The sequence below is a fragment of the Myxocyprinus asiaticus genome, chromosome 13 (genome assembly GCF_019703515.2).
Source record: "Myxocyprinus asiaticus isolate MX2 ecotype Aquarium Trade chromosome 13, UBuf_Myxa_2, whole genome shotgun sequence".
Taxonomy (NCBI): Eukaryota; Metazoa; Chordata; class Actinopteri; order Cypriniformes; family Catostomidae; genus Myxocyprinus; species Myxocyprinus asiaticus.
In genome coordinates, this window is record NC_059356.1 from 10,505,884 (window position 1) to 10,528,232 (window position 22,349).

General features: G+C 38.8%; 1 protein-coding gene across 2 annotated transcripts in view; it reads left to right on the forward strand.

The window, feature by feature from the left end:
• The window catches only part of LOC127450788 (extracellular serine/threonine protein kinase FAM20C-like), a 124,821-nt gene that overhangs the window by 89,359 nt on the left and 13,113 nt on the right, over positions 1-22,349 (forward strand). For both annotated transcript variants that reach the window (XM_051715144.1, XM_051715143.1), the window contains exons 4-9: positions 3,535-3,627; positions 7,223-7,338; positions 9,823-10,003; positions 10,277-10,386; positions 20,108-20,189; positions 21,003-21,062. In XM_051715144.1, coding sequence (XP_051571104.1) covers positions 3,535-3,627; positions 7,223-7,338; positions 9,823-10,003; positions 10,277-10,386; positions 20,108-20,189; positions 21,003-21,062 — 642 coding nt within the window. The remainder of the gene's footprint in view (positions 1-3,534; positions 3,628-7,222; positions 7,339-9,822; positions 10,004-10,276; positions 10,387-20,107; positions 20,190-21,002; positions 21,063-22,349) is intronic.

Below are 22,349 nucleotides of genomic sequence, written 5' to 3' on the forward strand. Positions count from 1 at the left end.
CCTTTAGATCCAGGAAATTGAGTGATCATAATGATTGAGGGGGATTTCAGAAAGAAAAGCTTTCTTTGTCTCTCAAATGAAAATATATGAAGTCACAAAACGTATTTTCCATTAGTGTTTTGACAGAGAGGAAAGAGAATCTGTGCAGCACTTAGAGGTAATGGCTGGATGAAAATGGGAATTTTGGGACTAAAAATGTTAATTTAATAAGTTATGATGTTGAGGTCTGGTGGGGTTTGGAGATGAGAGCAGGGCTTCTCGTAAAATGGAAAAATCTCAAATGAGGTCTCTCAGATATCTCAGTTGTTTCTCCTAGAAAGCTCTGAGATTAAATGGAGAGCAAAATGAGACTTTTGCCGTAAATCTTCTCAGATTTGTCTCTCTTCAGAAAAAGCCGCAAGCAATCTCATAAGTGATTCTCCTAAGGTTTCAAAATAAATCATAAGTGTCTCAAAATGTGCTCAGATTTACCAAGATACCTTGCCTGCTATCTAAAGTCAGAGATCTAAAAATGAACTCAAACATTTATCATCTAATTCTCCCAAGACCACATTATCTGAGCAATGCTATCCACATTATTTTTTATAGCTGTATAGTCTTACTGAACATCAACAACTGTATTAATGTTTGTAATATCTTAAATGTCTTCATTTAGCAGTTTCATCAAAAAACCAATTGTCTCATTTGTGTCTATTTTTATTTCTCATAAGGAATTTTAGAAGAAACATCTCACTGGGAAAAATGTTATACTTAAAGGTGCAGTACGTAAGATTTAGAAACCCTTGTTATTAATGACACCTGTGGCCATTAAGTGAACTGCAGCCAGCTACCTGTTGCTCGTGCTCGTGCACACACTCCATAGGGACGCGAGCATCGGCCAAAACAATGACGTAACGTACAAAGAGACTGAATATGATCCACCGGCATCATGCTGACAGATGAGGTAGCATAATTAAAATTACACAGTTATGATTGTTTTACTACAAACTTTGAGACTGTATATTATATTTGACTCTCCAGTGCTGGAACAGGGCTAAAACAAAGTGTGGATATAGGTCTGACTATGTGAGACTCTAGTTTGAAGTAATCACTTTTCTTTGCATGTTACATTGACTGCATTTATACGATAGCCTATGTCGGCGTTAGCTAGCTAGCCAGCTTTATCAATAGCTGTTAGCTAAATTTGGTGGATGATGACAGTAGCTGTTTATAAAATAGACTGTACATTATAAATATGTTGACACAATTCAGTATTGATGTGATTCCATCATAACTGTCATTTTGATATATCAATGTGCTATTGTTTTATAATAATAGAATGTATATATTTTCTGTATAACCAAGTTACGTTACACTAAAGAATGGGTCTTTTTGTATTATCTTGAACATTGTCTAGCATTCATTTCATGTGTTATTGTAGTTTACCTTGCTGAATAATTACAGATTAACATTGTTTATGATAGTTGCTGTGCAGGCAAGATCAAGTTAGCTAAAATTACACAGATCAATCCTTATGGCACTATATTTCACATGCTTTGCAGTTATTTAAGCTTACCTGTCCAATAAGAAGAACACCAATTCAGGGTAGGTTTTGATCCCCAAAACCGAACGAAGGTCCCTCCAGGATTCAAATGCCCTGCCGATGTTCACTCTAGTTTTCACTCGACCATGATCACATTCCCGCTTAGCTAGATGGGATTCAGTAATGAATGTTTTTTTTTTTTTTTTGGCTTACTCAGAGTTTGTGTAGGAGTCGGTGTTGTGCTAGGAGCCGGACGTTTGCTGGATTCCTTCTTACCTAGTGTTGCAGTTTGTTGTCACTGTTAATAGCGGAAGAGAAGCACTGAGGCAAGGCTCTCGGGAGCACGCATAAATGTCACATTTTTGGATTTTCCCGGCAAAAGCAACCCACTCCCTTCGCATGAAACTCAGTATACAGGCTTTAACAGGCAACCTAGGAAGTCCGGGAAGGGCTAAATTTTTAAGTTGTGTTACAAGCCGTTCACACATTGGCAACAAAAAAAAAAGGCGAATATTACATGAAGATTGTTACATATTGCACCTTTAATTAAAACTCTATTCTAAGCAACCTTTAAACAAAAGAATTGTCCTCTGGGTTTGCTAGTCCAGTATGCACTTCTTTTGTGTTGTGGGTTTAAGATTATTCTTGCATAGCCATTTTCTTGGGATCAAGCCATAATGATTCCAGGAAAGATCTTTCAGGGAAGCACCATGAAAGAGATATCCATGAGCAGAGAATCATATTCCAGTAGGTGGTTGACAGTTAAGATCTGTGGTTTAGTGCCTATCTGTCTGGATTCTGGCACTTTTTTTCCAGTGCCTGTCTGTCTCAGTTTTGTAATCTGTCTGTCTGAATGCACAGGTACGTGGAGAGAACACGCACCTGCAGGTTGTTTCCTGCCTAAATCTGCTATGTGTGCACACACACACACACTTCTTTTTAGTTGCTGATCCAGCTACATGGCACACTCGGCAGAATGTTGACTGTCTTTCTGTCTGCTAGTGTCAGGAATACTATATGCTGGTTGTTCAGACTATACAGCCAGCTAACTGAAGTTACACATTTTCCACAATCAGTTTTGCCACATCAGGCCTGAAACCACTGCAAGCTCCTATTGTTTCAAATGTAGTGGTTTAGACATGGCATGGCAGATAATGCAAATAATGTAACATTTGTATTGCCAAAAAAGTTGCAACTTAATAGAGAAAACAGTGCAAAATATAAAAAAAATATTTTTTAAAAATACGTAATACGATATTATTGGACAAAACCACGAGATGGAAAAATACAGCAAGAAACTTTGATGTTGGCTTGATTGGCTTGAAAGATTGATTGATTGATTGATTGATTGATTGATTGTTTGAATAGTCTTGGGAACATTCTGTCAATGTAGATCTATGGGAGTTTTGATTATCCGCTATGGAAAAGCATTTGTATGATTGGTCAGAAAAGACATTACAACCCAAGTCAGAATAGTCTGAAGGTATGTGCCAAGGTTGGTGGATGTTACTTAGCTCTAGGACAACTTACAGTAAGAAATGCTGGTCTTGGTTTAGGGATTTTGATAAAAGAAAATCACCTAACCCAAGTCTGTAGAAGAACAGTATATTGGCTTTGTCAAGCCAACTGCCTAAAGTTAAGACATTTTTACTGGGACAAAATTTTCAAAGGTGGGTCCCTCTTCCCCAAGTCCAATGAGCACAGAGTAACATAGTGGGCTCCTTCTCATCACAGGGCCTGGGGCAATGTTCCTGATTGTCCCCTTGATGATGGCCCTCTAGTAAGCTAGTATTCCATTATGAAAAGCTGAACTGTCTTGTAGCAGCTGATAAGTGGATCAAGTCAAGTAATTATTATTTGTGTAGTGGTTTTCACAAAAAACATTGTTTACAATGCACATCAGATTACAAATACTTCTGCTGAACCTTATGTGCTAACGTGCCTGGGATACTGGCAGTAGCTCATTGCCATCAACTAACATCCATCCTGTTTCTTCCTCTTCTGTCTTATAGACAAACCAGAGAGCAAGAAACACCACCAGACTTCTTCTACTTCTCTGACTTTGAGCGACACAATGCAGAGATCGCTGCATTTCATCTAGATAGGTAAGCCTATAACACCTGCACAGAGAAAGATGTAAGTCTGAGTCATTTCTTAGAAAAGACATTTGATTATTGCGGATGACGGGCGTATAATATGACTGACCTGCTCAAGGGATTCCTACTTACCTTGCATATGTATTCATGCAAGGAATCTATGCTTAGGTTTTCTTGGTCTTTATTTTTTTGGCAAAGCTGTTTGGAGCTGTTAAGAGGTGATGCATTTTGGACTTTGTATTAAAAATATTGATATATTGTGTCTCGAATATTGTGTCTCCTTAAACCTTATCTATAATTAAAAACACAAATTATAGATAAGGTTTAAGGAGACACAATATTTTGCCATTGAATGTGTCAATGTCATCGATATTCTCTAAACTTCAAGTTGTATTTCCCTTTTGCTGTGTTAAATCTTCTTTCTAAGCACTCACGCCATTGTGATGTCAGAAAGCCAAAGCAACTCTGATTGTATTCTTGCCGCTCTTTAAATGCCACTCAAGACTTTTGGACAACAGCCTGAAAAGCACTTAGTGCGATTGAGTCGATACACCTTACAGTCGCTCCGAGAGTAACAAGGTGCATGTGAGTATGGTCAGAAGTCAGGAGAAACTCCCCGCTGACTTTAACTAGAAGCCCCCACAGAGAGACAATCTGTGGGGTCAGGGCGATAATTGAGCTTGTGAGACCCACCTGATTTTCTCCAAGAACTTTACTTGTCTCGTCCAAGGTGCCTGTCATGTCAGTGTGGTATTTTATTGAGAGCAAGAAAAAGTACAGTATGATATGCCAGTTTTTGTTGGCTGAGAGATAACGGTAAAGACAGGTTGTTTGGCAGTAAAATATTGAATTGATATCCTATTAGTACTGTAAGAGAGCATGTGGAAACTATTGAATTTTGCAACAAAAAAAAAATGTTTGTTATAGATTAACTCTATATACAAACCGCTTTCACCACCCAATTACTTCCTGTTAGATTATTATCGTATAGCCTACTAAACTACAACTAAGATGAAAACTATTGATTGAAAACCAATTTTGTAAACTGAAAATTATGAACACAAAGGAAATTAAAAGTAATTTTTGTGTACAAATAAACACAAGTTCTGCTAAATAATATTCCGCATTAGAGCCACCTGAAACTTTGCTGTTGTCACATCCTGTTTTGTGTCAACACAATCACACAGGAAATCAACATGCTGTTTCCGAAAGTTTATTTACCCTGAAAAAGATCCAATTCTGCTGAATTACTGACAAGCCCCATCCCCCTTCAGACAATTTTGCATCAGTTCACACCAAGATGCGGGTTTTGGTCCTGTGGAAACCAGGAAGTAATCATGTTCACTCCGAGATGTGGGATCTGGTCCCGTTGAAACCAGGAATGAATTGGTATCACTCCGAGATGCGGGTTCTGGTCCTGTGGAAACCTGGAAGTAATCACGTTCACTTCGAGATGCAGATTCTGGTCCTGTGGAAATCTGGAATCATGTTCATTCTGAGACATTGGTTCTGGTCCCGTGGAAATCAGGAAGTAATCTTGTTCACTCCATGATGCGAGTTCTGGTCCTATGTAAACCAGGAAGTTATCGCGTTCACTCCGAGACACGATTTCTGGTCCTGTGGAATCCTGGAATCGTGTTCACTCCAAGACACGGGTTCTGGTCCTGTGAAAACCTGGAAGTAATTTCGTTCACTCCGAGACATGGGTTTGGTCCCGTGGAAACAAGAAAGTAATTGCATTGTAATAAGCAATAATGAGCATGATTCAGAGTTGCATTTTTGCTCAAAAATTACATTTTTACTTCACTGGCGGTAAGGATTAAAGTTATATGCATTCCTGTTGAATGTATTACGTCACTTACAACTAAAAATGCTTTTGGCACCACCCTGTGGACATTTCACCCCAACAACACTTCCAGCTTCGGCCACTGGGGGCAATGGTTTGAATTTCTGTGAACACAGATCAGTTTTAACAGCAGAACTTTCTAAAACTAAACGTAAATATAAAATCAATTCGTAAAAAGCATTAAATTCAATTATAAGTATGTTATAACTGTGTTATAGCTCATTTCCTCAAATGGCTGACAGAATGTTCCTAGAATGCAGTTTCCACACTGGGCTCTTTGTCATCAGGTCCAGAGTGACTGTGCAGCTTGTGGAGTGGTTTCATCTGAAAGGCTTGGGTTTCTGTTTCTCAGGGGCCAGGAGCCGACATGTCTCTGGAGGTCTAATGTTGAAAGAGCTCGCACCACACGACGTAGGCTTTTCACCGAGATGGCCCACTGCACACATAGACGAAGACATGAATGTGACCGTGAGGAAGTGCGCGAGAGAGTGAGGGTGGAGGAGAGGGCATTTGTATCTTGCGGTGTGTGGCCAGATGCTATAATGGCAATAAAAGTATTTAAAAAGCCAGTAAAAACACTAATGGGGTGTCATTGAGTAAAGAGTGGGTTCAGATGCTTTGCAGTAGCACCTCAACGGAAAAATCATTATTTGGATGGTTTAAAAATGTTTGCTTTATTTGATAGATTACCTGCCGTCTATAATCCTGGCTTCCTCTTTATTGAATGCTGCAGAAGATTGAATGTTTGGTGAAAATTTCTCATGAAGCAGCCAATGAACTGTGTAACATTTGGATGTCCATCATGGTCATTCTAGGTCATTTTCCTGTTTGATAAAGTTTTTAATGTATCTTTTTTTTAAAGACTTTAAACATAATAAATTGCATTATGCCATCTCAAGCTAAATTAATCCATTGTTGTTATATTATGGACTATAATTATGCCAGAATGATAAATAAATATATATGGAAGAAATAAATACAAAATGCTTGCTTCTATTTCTTTGCTTTTACCAAAATGTGTATATTTGCTAATATAGCAAGGAGAACCTGGAAACACAGGGGTGGGGACAGACCCAAAAACATATCATTATGATGACAAAATAATTATATAAATAAATATAGGGGGCCTGGGTAGCTCAGCGAGTATTGACGCTGACTACCACCCCTGGAGTCGTGAGTTCGAATCTAGGGTGTGCTGAGTGAGCCAGGTCTCCTAAGCAACCAAATTGGCCCGTTTGCTAGGGAGGGTAGAGTCACATGGGGTAAACTCCTTGTGGTAGCGATTAGGGGTTCTTGCTCTCAATGGGGCGCATGGTAAGTTGTGCGTGGATCGCGGAGAGTAGCATGAGCCTCCACATGCAGGGTCTCCGTGGTGTCATACACAACAAGCCACGTGATAAGATGCACGGATTGACAGTCTCAGAAGTGGAGGCAACTGAGACTTGTCCTCCGCCACCCGGATTGAGGTGAGTAACCACGCCACCACGAGGACCTACTAAGTAGTGGGAATTGGGCATTCAAATTGGGAAGAAAAGGGGATACAAATAAATAAATAAATATAATAAAACCAAATGAATTTACTGAATTTTTGTTGATTTGTTTTTTAAAATTGCCTATATTAACACAGTCATATTTAGCATCAGCTGTTTAATGCTAATGTTTTACATATGTATATGGGGAACACAAATGGCAACTGATAATGTTTGATAATGTATTATAAATTAATAATTGATGCTGTTGTTTGTTTGTTGTGCCCAGAATCTTGGATTTCCGGAGAGTTCCCCCGGTGGCCGGCAGATTGGTGAACATGACACGGGAGATCCGGGACGTGACCCGTGACAAAAAGCTCTGGCGAACATTCTTCATATCCCCAGGCATGAGTCCCTTCTGCATGCCCTTTTCTTCTATGCCATCAGGCCTTGCTCACCCCTCCTGCTAGCTCAGATATAGGCTGTATCCCAATTCACTATGAAGGCTACTTCGCTTCTGAAGGAAAAGAATATACAGTACTTTTGAGTATGTAGTAAGACGGTATGGAAATATTGTGCCATACTAATATGTTAAAATTGTATCTTGATTCCACATTGCCCTCTTGTTGCATGCTACTTGCATTTATGTTTACTCGTTAGCATCTACCTAAATTCATCGCAGTGCTCGTGTTAGCATTGAGCTAAAACCCAAATTTCTTTTTTCACATAAAGGTAAAGTGTGTATTTTTTTGTTTAAAATATGTTCTCGTATCCTAGCTTAATATGCAGAGTCAGCAATAAGTAACCCTTGCAAAATATTTACAGTCCTGGCAAACTAGCCACAAACTTGCCACAAATTTGAAGCAAAAATGCACAGGAGCTTGTGATTCGCCGCAAACGTTTGCCATAAATTGCAGCTCTTCAACAGTAGTGTTGAACCTACAGCAAACCTTTGGCAACAATGGACAATTTAAGGCAAGTTTGCGTCAAATTTGCCATGAACTCTTGATTTTTGTAAGGGCAGCCATTCATAGGTTTGTTTTCCTGAAAAGTGTGTTTTCTCTAAAAAATATAGAGAATTGTCACTAACATAATGATTTTGGCCAATATTAGTTGAAACCAAGCATGTATGCACACACTTTGAAAATACTGTTATTATGGACACACTAATCCTAATTTTGCATGCTATTTTGGATGGATAATATGCAAATTGGGATGCAGCCATAGACTTGCACATGACACACAAGGAAGCTGCTAGGCTAATTAGAGTCTTTAATTGGGGAGTAGCAAGCATGCAATAACACACATGCAGAAAGTTTGGCAATTTAATTACCCACATTGAGATGATGTAAGTGTTAGGATAGAGCCCACAGATTGGCCATATTTTTCCTCTGCAGGGTTATCATTATCATTCTGCCTCCACATTTGATGACAAACATGTTTTACTGGGAAGAAGTAAAAAGGCTCCTCTTCCCCCGGGGAGTCGTGTCAGGAAACATTTGAAAAAGGCGTTATACACAGTGATTCATCATTGGCTAAACAGCAGCGTTTAATGAGCCTGTAGTGAACTGCCGCTTTTTAGTTCACTGACATCCCTCATCACAGAAAGACACATCTGGTGAAGTCGCCTAATTTAAAAACATGACATACAGTATAACTCTTTAAATAAGATAGCTGTGAAAAAAGTATTGTCAATATTAGCATGAAGTTGCTTACATATTTGTTTACTATCAATGATTGTGGTAGGTGGTGTGAGAGTATATTCGGTGCAATGGTAGAAATGTGTTAACCAACTGACCCTTAACAACGCACACTTTGGCTTCCGTTGCTCGCTCTGACAAGCTTTTCAGGACTTCCCATAGGAATGAATTGGAGATTACAGTGAACAGTGCGATTTTTGGCAATATTCTCATTAACGGAATTGACAATATTCTTACGTGGGCTGAAACGAAGAGTGACATTGTGAAGCATATTTATCTGATGTTTCTTGTAAAAGAAATTGTTAAATTACACAGTCATTTGATTGAAAACTGTGAAGACTGTGGATAAGAATTGAAGCAAATGATCATCACAGTCATAAGGGTCATCTGATGGCGATTATGCACCTGATAACGTTAGCATAAGTGAACAGAACTGCTCATAATGTCACATAACACACTCACTTTAATGCAGTGAACTCTTTATTTACTATCACTTTTATTAAGACCTGAATCAATATGTAAATTAACTAATGTTAAGTTGTTAGTTTTAATTTACCTTGGAGCAAATGTAGGTGTCCTCGCTGATGTTATGCATGCTCATTTGGGAATGAGGAATGACACACTTTAATCCATAGCATGCTCTGCTTAATACTCGAAGATTTTTCTTTTAAATAAAGAAAAAACACTTCGTGTATCCTCTCTAGGTACATCGTGTCACTATTATAAATGACCCAGCAACAAAGTTTTTTACATTTTGTGGATAATTTCTGGAACATTCAGCTTAAAACTGCTCAAACACACATCACACCCGTAGACTTTCACTGGAAAAAGCAAGTGTTTGTCAGAGAAATGGCGTATGGCAACAGTTACAAAGACAGGATTGGTCAGAAACACTTTTAAGGTGGGGTTTAGCAAAGAGTCAATTACAGCTTGTAGTAATAGCTGGATGACCTGACCTCAGGATTGATTATTTTACAATCCATAAGATTGATTGTAGTTTTAACACTACAGATGAGATGATCACATGCATTTTCAACTCCCTCCAAATGTGGTTTGAGAGATGCGATCAAAAAGCCTTTTGGACTTTTAAACCTTTATTTAGCGCTGACCACGTGGGGTCACCCGAACTGGATGTAATACCAGGTTTAAACAGCTTTAAAGACCTCACGTGTCTTTGTTCCCCCCGCAGCCAACAACATCTGCTTCTACGGCGAGTGCTCGTACTACTGCTCCACGGAACATGCCCTGTGCGGAAAACCCGACCAGATCGAAGGCTCCCTGGCAGCATTTCTTCCTGACTTGGCACTGGCAAAGCGCAAGACCTGGAGGAACCCCTGGCGCCGTTCCTACCACAAACGCAAGAAAGCTGAGTAAGCTCCTTTTCTCCACTTTATCTCAGGTCTTCACGCACCACCCCATATCTTCATTAAACTACAGTCTGCCATTATCAGCAAAAACCACCACTGCAGTTTTCACTTACTCTCACAGAAACCCTATCTGTGCAGTAAAACAATGTGCACCCTGTTTCAGATGGCAATTGTACTCCAATGGTCCCCAGAATGGTTGTATAGAAAAAGCGGGCAAAATACAGCTATATTTAAAGGTAAAACAAGTGTTTTGGTGTTTCTCTCTGGTGTGTTAAGGTGGGAAGTGGATCCAGATTATTGTGATGAAGTCAAACAGACTCCACCATATGACCAGGGCACACGCCTTCTGGACATCATGGACATGACTATTTTTGACTTTCTAATGGGTAAGTGTTGACATTGTTTAAAATACTTTTCTAAAACTTTGCTTATGCTTATATACACTGTCAAGTAAAAATTTCTCATCATTCTTTTCTTCTTCTTCTTCTTTTTTTTTTTTTTTTTACTATTTTCCACATTTTAGAATAATAATAAAGTTGTATTAAGTATGGGAATTATGTTGTTTGACCAAAAATGTTTAATCATTAAATGCATTCCTCAGGTCAGGTCAGTGACCGGGATCTTGTTCCACCCCTTTACCTCATCCATTTCTTGGGAGTTCTAGTATTCCTCAACCTTTGTATTAGGAGTAGTGTAACAATAAAAAATGCCCCCCAAAAATCTAACTGATTAATTACCAAAAGTGTATAGGGTCATTAGTGACCCGAGATTTGTAATAGTCTCACAATATATATTTGGGCTTCCATGAATCATATTTTTGGTGAAACACCCATGCATGTTTGGCAAAACACCCATGCATTATCACATATTTACTTTGTTAAAAGTAGTCACCCTTTGCACATTGACAACAAAAATGATTAAATAGGTAATTAGTAGTAGTATTGTTAATTACATTTTAATTAAAACATGCACTTTAAGTAACTTTTTCCACTATAAAAATGTTACACCTAAAGAGATTAGTACTTTATAAATATGTTTAAAATCATGCACACTCACAATTATATCAGTTGTCTAGAAAAAGTTAATATATTTTACAAGAGGCTGGTCCAAACTGATTACACTGTGAATTCAACTACAGGAGGTCGAAACTTCTGCTGCTGAAACCCGTCTGTGTTGCATTAGTGTTGGGTTTTGCTCTTGTCTCGTGTTTTTATTTAGGTCTTTTATCTTGTCATGTCTTATATTTGGAAGTTTAGTTCCCTTGTCATATCTCAGTTCACTGTTTCCTGTTCCTGTTTTGTAATGTGTCCTGTTTACATTTTTTTTTTTTTTTTTTTTTTTGGTTCATTGTTTTGCTTGTGCTGCCTTAAAGTGAACCTGCAAAGAATGTACCTCCGAATCAGGCATTTGTTACTATGACATGTCACACATTCAAATGAGAACCAAAATACGGAAGAATTCAAACTTAAACGAATACACATTAAACGACCGCAAAAGCTCTTTTTCTGTTGTACTGGTGAATAAACATTAGTGAATAAACCTGCATAACTTATAAACAACATACATGATTTATTATTGCATGGTATCTAACAAATTATTAATTAATTTGCTTAAAACAAACCATGAAGGGTAAGTCATTAGTTGACTGTCATATATAACAAATTAATATTTTCGAAATAATGTCAGAGGTTAAAATAATTGAGCAAAATCATTGCTTCCCATCATCTTTCATTTTGACACGCCCTTCCAAAGTCCTAACTCAGAAACTCGGGTATTATCTAGAATTCCGAGTTTCCCACTCGTAAATATGACTTTGCTTGATCTTTCATGTGCTCAGAACTCATAATTGTGATTTTTTCAGTCTCCATTTGAAGGGCAAATTATTTCTTATGTCTTGTAAATTGGTTCTGTTTGTGATTGGTTGTTTTCTAATCTCTTGTTATCTAGTTAGCCCATGTGTGTGTAGTTAAGCCCTCAAGTTCCGTTTCTGGCTTTGTTTAGTGTAACACATTTTTTGGCGAGTCTCTTATTTGGTCATATCAAGTTTAGTCAAGTTAAGTCAAGTCTTTTTTTTTATTTTGAATAAACTGCAATTGGGTTCAATCTTGGACTAGGGTTGCCACTTTTGAAGTTTTAAAATAAGGCACCCTAACCACATCCTCCACAGTTTTAGCAATAAATGCGTTGAGTTAATATGCATTATTAATACAAATTTTGTATCCTTTCTTATATGCTGAAATTATATGCTTTCCTGATCCCTGACTTAGAAAAAAAAAGAATAATAATACAACATTTATATGTTAAAAATATATTTATTTTTATCTTTTCAATTATTTGTCTCTTTTATATATTTATGTATACATTTTGGTTGGTTTATACATATTTTATTTTTTATCTTCCTTCACCTGTACTTGTCTTTATGATTGTATTCATACATTGTTTGATCTTATTAAACATTTATATAGAAAAAAAGCCACAGTTTTAGCACCATTTGTGGACTTTTCAGACGGTCCCTTACCCACCATCGGCACATTTTCCAACTTATATCAATGTTAAATTAGCGATCTGGAATGATTTCACCATGATGCCATCTGACCAGCTTAAATACAGGACAAATCATGACTTATAATTTTATCTTTAAATACGGGACGATTCCGTATTTTACGGGATGGGTGGCAACCCTATCTTGGACTCACCTGAGTGGATCAACGTTACAGTCTGTGGCCGAAACTTGAACTGTTGTTGACAGTTTCTGGGTGAAATGTCCACAGAGTGGTGCTAAAAGCATGGGCGTAATTTTAGGTAGGGATGATAGAGACATGTCCTTATCAACTTTCAGAAAACCAGAAATGTCCCGACCAACATATAGGCAATTTTACCACACAGAAAATACGTTAACTCTATATTATGTTTTATTTTCAATTTTAACAAGTATTAAATGTCCTTAGTATAAGAATTAATGTGTAAATTATTGTCCCACCTCTTTAGAAGTGGTGCATAAACGGAGTTGTCACGTGGCACCTGTTACTTTTATCAGCGCTGTTCATAATGCATAAATCACAGTCGTTTGTAAGATTTTTTTAAAATTATATTCTGGAGATTACACGGGCAGATTTCCATTGGTATCTTACATTCAATCCTTGAAATTAGTTGATTTAAACAAGCAAACTTTTCGTGTACAAAATATTTCCTGTCAAAAAGTCAAAAATGTCCTGAGTATTTTTTTTTTTTTTTTTTTTTTTTTTTTTTTGTCGGTGAGCGCCCTCTTGAGGAAGATACCTTAAAATTTGAAAGATTGTGTCAGAAGTGCAGGATTTTACATTTTTTATTTTGCACATTGGAGAAGAGCATTAGAAAATAATGTTTTGTCAATAAAAAAAGGCTTTTGTGATCATTAAGTCATTAATTGTAGGCTAAGCCTAAAACATTCTTTGTTCAGGAGGCTTACTTTTTTCTGATAAAAATGTGAGTAAATACAGTAAGCAATATGAGAAAAGATTATGTGGGAGTGAGGGGGGGTTGGAAAGCAGAGAGTGGAGAATTTTGCACATGTAAATTGTTAATTAACCATTTGTTTAGATTTCCATTTTTTTATTGCTTGATAATACATTTCAAAAGAAAGTAACTTCATGTCGATTGGATATTATTTTCTCATGGTAAATATTCTTGAAAAAGATAACATTTGATTTTGACCCATTAATCTTAGATTTATTGCATCACATATCGCATTTTAACTCCTAACCGTGCAGCCCTAGTGGTCAGTTCTTAATTTGTTTATTCTTTAGAATTTTTTTTTATTTATTTTTTTTAAAGGCTAATATTTAATATGGTGGGAAAATAAGAAATGAGGCTTGGTATATGAGGTAATAATGTTATTTTGCCTATATTACCAGACTGACTTTCTCGCATTTTCTTAATACCAACATTTTGAATATTATCCTTGCTATATGTCCCAGCCAACTTTCAAACCAAACCTACGCCCTTGGCCTAAAGAGAGTTTTGTTTTGTTTTTTGTATATGATATAATACAGTCAACAGGAATGCATATTTTATTAACCATATATCCTAACCCAAATCCCAACACTAAACCTAACCATCAGTAGAGTAAAAATGTAATTTTTGAGTGAAAATGCAACTGCCAAATTGCACTCACCATTGTTTAAGTGAACGTCTCCAGTTAGACATGTAACCTCGGTTCCCTAAGATGAAGGGAATGAGACATTGCTGTAAGCACTATGGGGAGTCCTTAGACGACCTTGTTGAAACCCTTAAACAATCACGCCAGTCCTCTGTGGCAATGGTGTCTGAGCCCCGCCCCACCCTGCCCCTTCAGGCGCTCAGTTGGCCTGTATAAGCGGGCGCTCAGTCACCATTTCTTCTGAATTTTCTAACTGAGGGACAAGAGTGAGTCACTTGTATTATGAAACTCTGAAGGAGAAGTGCAGCCAGCTTTCGCAATGTCTCATACTACTGCTCCAACGTTCCCTTTCGACTCAGTTCACTCAACATTGCTGTAAGCACTATGGGGAACGGTATCCGTGACATCACACTCCCAGAGTTATAACACTAAACAGAGATATTCATAAGGAGTCACAAACCACAGGCTGATGACTTATAAGTCATATTAAAGTTTATAAGAATAGTCCCATATGGTGGATGCCAGATGGAAATTAATGTAGTCTGGGATCTCTATGAACCATATAGATATACACAGTATGGTTTATTAACCCTCTCACAACATGGTTGGAAAAGTAGGTTTTATTTCTTATGGGAGTACTTATGACTTTTAAAGGGTCAGATCAACAGCATATAATAGGTGGCTATATTGATTTTAGTCGGTAGCATCCCGTAATAAGGGCTTGGGTTCACCTGCTTGAATGTAAGAAGCACTCTATACAGAGAGGACTTGTGAGGAGATGGACACCACCTGTAAATCCTGTAAGGACACACCATTTGTCCACGCCCATGAAGAGGCCATGCTTCTGGTTGAATGTGCTTTGACACCAATAGGGCAATTCGCGCCCTGTGATTCATAAGCGAGGGCGATCGCATCAACAATCCAGTGGGAGAGCCTTTGTTTGGAGACGGACATTCCTTTTATGCATCCTCCTTAACAAATAAAGTGTTGATCTGACAGCCTAAACTGATGGGTACACTCAACAGCATAACATATGCATAGATTGCTCTTCATCTGAATTAAATGGTGGAGGAAAGATGGCTTGCAAACTAACCACCTGAGCCCTGAAGTGCATTGATAAAATCTTAGGCACGTAGCCTTTTCTAGGTTTAATGATGGCTTTTGACAGATCTGGACAAAATTTCAGGCATGAGCTGTCAGTCAACAGTGCCTGCATGTCACCCACCCGTTTAAATGAGGCCAAAGCCAACAGGAGTGCGGTCTTTATGGCAAGCACCTGCAGCTCAACAGATTCCAATGGCTCAAACAGGGAGTTTGAAGTCCCAAGTCGGCACCATAGCAGGGCAAGTGGGGTTCAAACAGCTCACTCCCCTAAGGAACTCTATGACTAGATTATTTTTGCCTATCGATGAGCCAGCCTCCAGGATGTGGTATGCAGAGATAGTCGCTACATAAACCTTGAGCGTTGATGGGGTAAGACCAGCATCCAGCTGCTCTTGAAGGAATGCCAAATCTCAGCTATGGGGCAATTCACTGGGTGAGCACCAATTTGCACCAAAACGCACCATTTAAGAGGCATCTCATGAACAGTGCTCTATCCTGTAAAATGGTGTTCATCACCGACTGAGCCAATTCTGGCTCGTCCGATGTGCTCTGTTCAGAGGCCACATGTGTAGGTTCCACAGCTCTGGCTGGGGATGCCAAATCCTGCCTTGTGCTTGTGAGAGAAGGTCTCTCCTCAGCAGTATTTCCCATGGTGGGCCATCTACTATTTCTATCATCTCCGGAAACCAGGACTGACTGGGCCATTTCAGCGCAATTAACACAACTGTTTCCATGTCCACTCGGACTTTGCTGATGACAGAATGAAGGAGGCACACCGGGGAAATCACATACTTGCATTTCGCAGAAATTTGTGAGCCAGCGCGTCCATGCCCAGCGGGGCTTGGGACATGGAGTACCAAAGGGGACATGGTGCTGTCCATGGTGCTAGAGCAGCCAGACAGCAGCGAGTCACCGTGATGTGCATGCACCCGAGGCTCCAGGTGCAATGTGGAAAGTGTCGTTTGAGCCAGTACTGGAGAGGTCTCATGTGTAACAGACCTAACGGTATGAAAGCGAATTCTTTTTTCAGAATTCTCTGAAATGACTTCAGTTGCAATGGTGGCTAACTGAAGAATGGTCTGTATGCACTCGTTTGTGAGGTGCGCATGCATGCTCCTGGAGTTGAGACAAGCTCCTAAAAAGGAGATTTGCTGGCTGGGAAAAAGTGTGCGTTTCACCCAGTTGACTTTCAGACCCGGATTTTTTAGATGGCAAAGCAGCAAGTCTCTGTGTTCGCTCAGTAGTGCCTCTGATTCGGCTAGTAATAACCAATCGTTGAGGTAATTCAAAACATGCACACCATTCATTTTCAATGGGGTGAGTGCTGCGTCGATACATTTTGTGAACATGCGGGGAGCCAGAGACAGACCAAAAGGAAGGACTTTGAATTGATACGCAGTTCCCTCGAACACGAATATCAAAAACTTCCTGTGACATGGTGCAGTTGGTACATGAAAGTACGCGTCCTTCAGATCTATTGACGCAAACCAGTCCTGAGGACTGCTGTGCGATAAGATCTGTTTCTGAGTTAACATTTTGAATGGACGCTTCGCGAGCACGTGATTCAAGCATCTCAGATCTAGAATGGGCCAAACCCGCCGTCTTTCTTCGGAATGAGAAAATAACAGCTGTAAACCCCACTGTGTGTGTCGCAGTCTGGGACAGTCTCTATCGCGTTTTTTGTGAGGAGACTGTGAATCTCAGAAGAGAGGTGGCCAGCGTACAAACTGAATCGTATAACCGTGTTTGATCATTCTTAACTCCCAGTCTGACACACCTGTGAGGGCTCACCACGTGTTCGCACAGCGGGACAGCGGACTGATTGATTCGCTCGCTATAGAAGATAGAGCGCTACTCACCATAGGGAAGCGGTTGAGCATAGTGTGTGGGGTGTATGATACGTGAAGAGGAAATGGCCCTTTTTCTGAAAATGTGTGAGTGTCCCGTGTTTGTACAATGGCCGTTTTTTTCTCTTTTGTGAGAACAATCTTTGTTTGAGTAACACAGAAGCAACATTCTGAACAATATCCCGTTCCCGATGAACAGTATTGGGGAGGAGGGGAGAAACACTGTATGCCTCGAATCGAGCCTTTTTTGGCTCTGGGCTGAAGAATAATGGCAATCTCTGGGCTCCTCTTCATGGGGCTGGGCATGTCAGGAACGTTTCTGCTGCCTGGCCAGGGTTTTTCCGTCTGCATGTTTTTTGCGCTGAGATGGTGTGTGCTTAGCTTGGGCCACGGTTTGTGTTGCTTCACTAATGGCACAGTAGTAGCTTTCGGCTGTGCTGGGGCAGCAAGAGACGTATTCTTTGCCAGGTGTTGATCAGAATTAGATTGGGAGCGTGTTGGGAAAGGGGAAGTGCTACTTCTCTTTGACAGAAAGTTTTTCATCACTTGAGACTGCTTTTGAGCCGTGATGAAGCACTCTGAGAAGCCTTCTACGGCATTGCCAAAGAAACCATCGGGTGACACGGGCGGCTTTCTCTGCATCACGCATCTCTGTGAAAGTTAGCAAAATATGTCGATCCAGAACCACTAGGTTGCTCATCACTTTGCCCATGGCCTGAGCAGTAGTTTTCGTGGCTCGCAGCGCCAAATCTGTAGGATTACGGAGCTCTTTGAACAGCTCTGAATCGGAACCTTGCTCATCCATTTGTTTATGGAGCTTAGCTTGAAAAACCTGGAGCACCGACATGCTGTGGAGTGCTGAACCAGCTTGGCCTGCTGCTGTATAAGCTCTTCTAGCCAGTGCGGACATCAGTCAACATGGCTTGGAGAGGTGGGCGGGGCGGGATTTCCATCCCATGGCAGTAATATGGCAGAGGTGAACTGCGAGCACCTGTTCCACAAGGGGAAGCTTTGAGTAGCCTTTTTCATTGGCCTGGTCCACTTTAGTGAGGATGGCAGCACTTCCGACCTGAATGCGCGAAGAGTAAAGCGCACACCAGGTGTTTGTGAGCTCCGCATGGACCTCAGGAAACCTCAGGAAGCCTTGAAAGAAGAAAATTCTTATGAAACTGCCAACTGCGCGCCTGAATGGGCGGGGCTCAGACACCGTTGCCAATCAGAGGATTGGTGTGATTGTATAAGGATTTCAACAGGGTCATCAAAGAAGGACCATAATGCTCACCCCATAGTGCTTACAGCAATGTCAAGTGAACTGAATCGAAAGGGAACATGATTAATTTCCTGTTTTCCGTGGGACTGGAACCACTGTCTCGGACTCAACACTATTATTTCCTGGTTTCCGTGGGACTAGAACCCTTGTCTCAGAGACTGCTGATGTAACTTTCTATCAGTTATCACATGAATCAAATACTCACTTTATCTTGGTAAATCCATTGCTAGATGACCCTTTTAGTGGCATAATAAACTAATTAGATAAAAGATGTGCCGTGTAAAGGGTATTTCTGCAGACATTGGTAAGTGAAAATTTTTGCTTTGCATTCACTCTGATAGGTGTCAGTATAAAGTCCTAGACTACAGTCTTACTGGTCTGTGAAACAAAATCAAAAGGTACGGTACTTAGTGCACCTTTAAAGACATTATAAATTGACTCACTTTCTTAAAGCTGCATTATAAAACTTTGAGCTCTCTAGTGGCATCTGTGGTAAAATTTTAAATTGCAAGCAAATTGCAGCATACCATTTTATGCGAGTTGTGATTCGGCAGTACTCTTCTGGTGAATGAATCTCATGGTTTGAGGTTACCTGCTTTCTCTGTGATCACCCGGAGATTTTCACAAGTAGAGCCAGAGTCATGACGTGCTTTTTTCTAGTTGATATTTTATTATTTATTTAAACATTTATAACTGAAATATTACTTGCTTTGAGGGAAATAAACAACAGTCTTAATTGCATATTTTAACATGATTATTTACTTATTATATCCACATTCATGTTTGTATCCTTCTACACATATCAATTTAAGAGGTGAAACTCTGATATGGCTGATATGGTTACATGCAAAAACAAAATAATGTATATTACTGTGCTATGAAATCAGTACATTATAAACAACTTGAGATGAGCGTACATTCATGGGGAACCACCTTGTACCTATAGTGGCTTTTAGATGCAATTTTAAATTGTCTACTCTATTTAAACACACTATCTGCTAAAATGGCAATGGAAAGTGACAACAACTTTTCAAACAGCATTTCTGTGACTGGGGTAGAAGAAATGGGAAAACAGCGGCATCGCAGTGGGAACCTCGAAACTGCAGCAATGATAATAAATCTCAGAAGTCATGAATATTAGTAAACATGTTACAGTAACTTCATCGGAACGAAACCTGTCAATACATTGCATTTGGTAAACACATGAGTAATGTTTGATTCACTAAAGCATGACAATGAATATAAGCTTCAACATCCCTACCAGAAAAAATATCCAAGCATTATAGCAGGTAAATAACTTTGCCAAACAGACTAATGTCCTGTACTGCGACTGACTGAACAGCATAGCTTCCCCCGCCAAGGCGCCGTCACCGACACTCACACGACTGAGCCGGTCCTTTTTTCTGAGCTTACGGACATGACGTAAACACGCAAGGACGAATGACATAAGCTTGCATTTTCGCGCCAAATCCGACCCTAGAGCTCTAAATAAATATCATTATTGTAGGCTTACGGTAGTGTATCGAGGTAAGACAAGGACAGGGTTTTGAACATGGATTTTTTATTTACCTACTCAAGAATTAACTTTTGTTAAGTATAACCACAAAAATATCACGTACTGCAGCTTTAACTTTAATAAATAATTAAGACCTTAATAAGCTGTAAAAAGCTCTATTCACTCTCCCTATCTCTTTTTTTGTGTGTGTGTGTGTGTGTGTGTGTGTGTGTGTGTGTGTGTAATTTATCAGGAAATATGGATCGTCACCATTACGAGACTTTTGAGAAGTTTGGAAATGAGACTTTCATTATTCATTTGGACAATGGCAGAGGGTAAGACTCCACAGACTCCTCCATATGACTCCACAGACAATTAATTTTTAAACTGAATCCATGGAAACAGAATGTTTCTGTCTTAAGAGGTGTGAATATGTAGATGTGGAGAGGAAGGTCAGACTAATAGCTGTCATGTCTCAGAGTCAGAAGTCATACAGGTGCTTGCACAGAAACTGACATTCTCTTCTCTGAAGTGGCATTTTTTTTTTTTTTTTTTATAGTTGTTGCTAAAGTAGGCCACTGTGTAGTCCTGTAGAAACTCAGAGCAGAGATTCACAATGTCAGTTAATTTAAACCCTGACTAAAATTCACATTTATTTATAACTTCATTTTCCTTGGAGTTTCATTGTATAATGTTCTCTGTTGCAGTGTTGGATTTAAGACGTTACAAAGATCCTGTAATTAAGTAATATGGGACAACTTTGTATTTTTCAATAATACTGTTACAATTTCTGTTCTTTCGTTACCTGTGTAACATATTATACAATTGTAATTAGTCATGGTAATTTGAAACCAAAATTTGAAATCTTTCAATCTTACAAAAAACAAATGTATGGACAGATGGACCAATTGGTTTCTCAGCACTGCTATGTTCCATGACAACTGTTGAAGATAGATGAAAAGAAGCAAGTTTAATTTGCACCTCAGAGACTGCACATTATACTAGTGTGTGATCTCTCAGACTGCTCTGAACATTGTACTAATTTGAGGGTTTTAACATCAGGTCCACATTTAATTTCATGACAATCATGTGTTCAGATGAGCCAAGAGAATCAGACATTTAATCATTGTTTTTTCCTAACCCCTCAGATTTGGAAAACATTCTCATGATGAAATGTCTATCTTGGTCCCTTTGACTCAGTGCTGCAGGTAATATCATCTTTCTTCACACACACACTAAAATGTTTCTTGAATCAAAGCAATAACCTCCCAACTGAGAGAGTCACTGCAGTGCAGTACTTCAGTAAAGCATCGACATAACCACATCCTGCTTTTTGCTGTGACCAAATGCCTCTGATAGTGAATCTTTGTCTGTTGACTATATCCTTGATTATGTTTATATTTGTATATGTACTTTCTTGTATATGTACATTTGTTTTATCCTTGAAGAGATGGTTTATTGCCAGAACAATCTAAAAGAACCTTTAAAAAAAAAATCTGTGGCAGTACACTGGTAATACCATGGTTCTAAATGATTATCTATTTCATGTACCATAGTATTTGCCAATGTTTTGCTAAAGAAACTTTGGCGTTGCAATTGTCTGCCATTTTTGCAACAGAAAATATGACTGAGAATGGTTGCATGGCATTATAAATGGCACAGAATTCATGCCACATTGAAATGCAATTACAGTAATACACAGGAACAATGTTGAATGCAATAAACTCATGACATTGCTTTTCATTATCAACTTTTGGAAATTGTGCCACATTGAGCAAATGAAGCAAAACCTTCATTACTTATTTTGCATGCTGCTTATCTGTCTATTGAAAAACAATATGTGGATAGCAATTTGTGGATTTGTTTTTTCAGAAAAAAATGCTGAATTCATGTCATAAGGAAGAATATTCACACCTTGAAATGTAATCCGCTCTGCTAAATTGCATTCAACTGAGTAATGCTTTAAATATTAAACACGTCATGACAATTTAATAATGCCACGTATATAGCAGAAAATAATAAAAAGCTAAACATAAATTACTGTAATCAGTGATTGATTGCCAGTGTCTGTGCAAAGCTTGTAACTTTGGCCACACCCACAGTTCTGTCTAGGCCTGTGATTGGATAATGATTAGAGGAATACCGATATATTTGTTTTACCGATTAATCGGTGCCGATAGTTGCTTTTTGGAACTATCGGTTATCGGCACAAATCTATGCAGATAGTTCGTTTTTCTATTATTATTATTTATTCCTCTTTTTTATTCCTCATCAATAAACCTCATCTTGTGAAATATTTATATACAAAACTCCTTATCTGGTGAATATATAGGCTACAAAAAGCTTAATTCGGTAAATACTTACATATAGAGCATTGAAACGTCTCTGTCATTTCAAAATAAGAGTCCCCAGTGTATTTTGGTTTTGTTTATAGTTAAAAGTCCCACGTTATGCACCAAATCTTAATTTTTTTGGTTATTATTGGGATTTTGGTT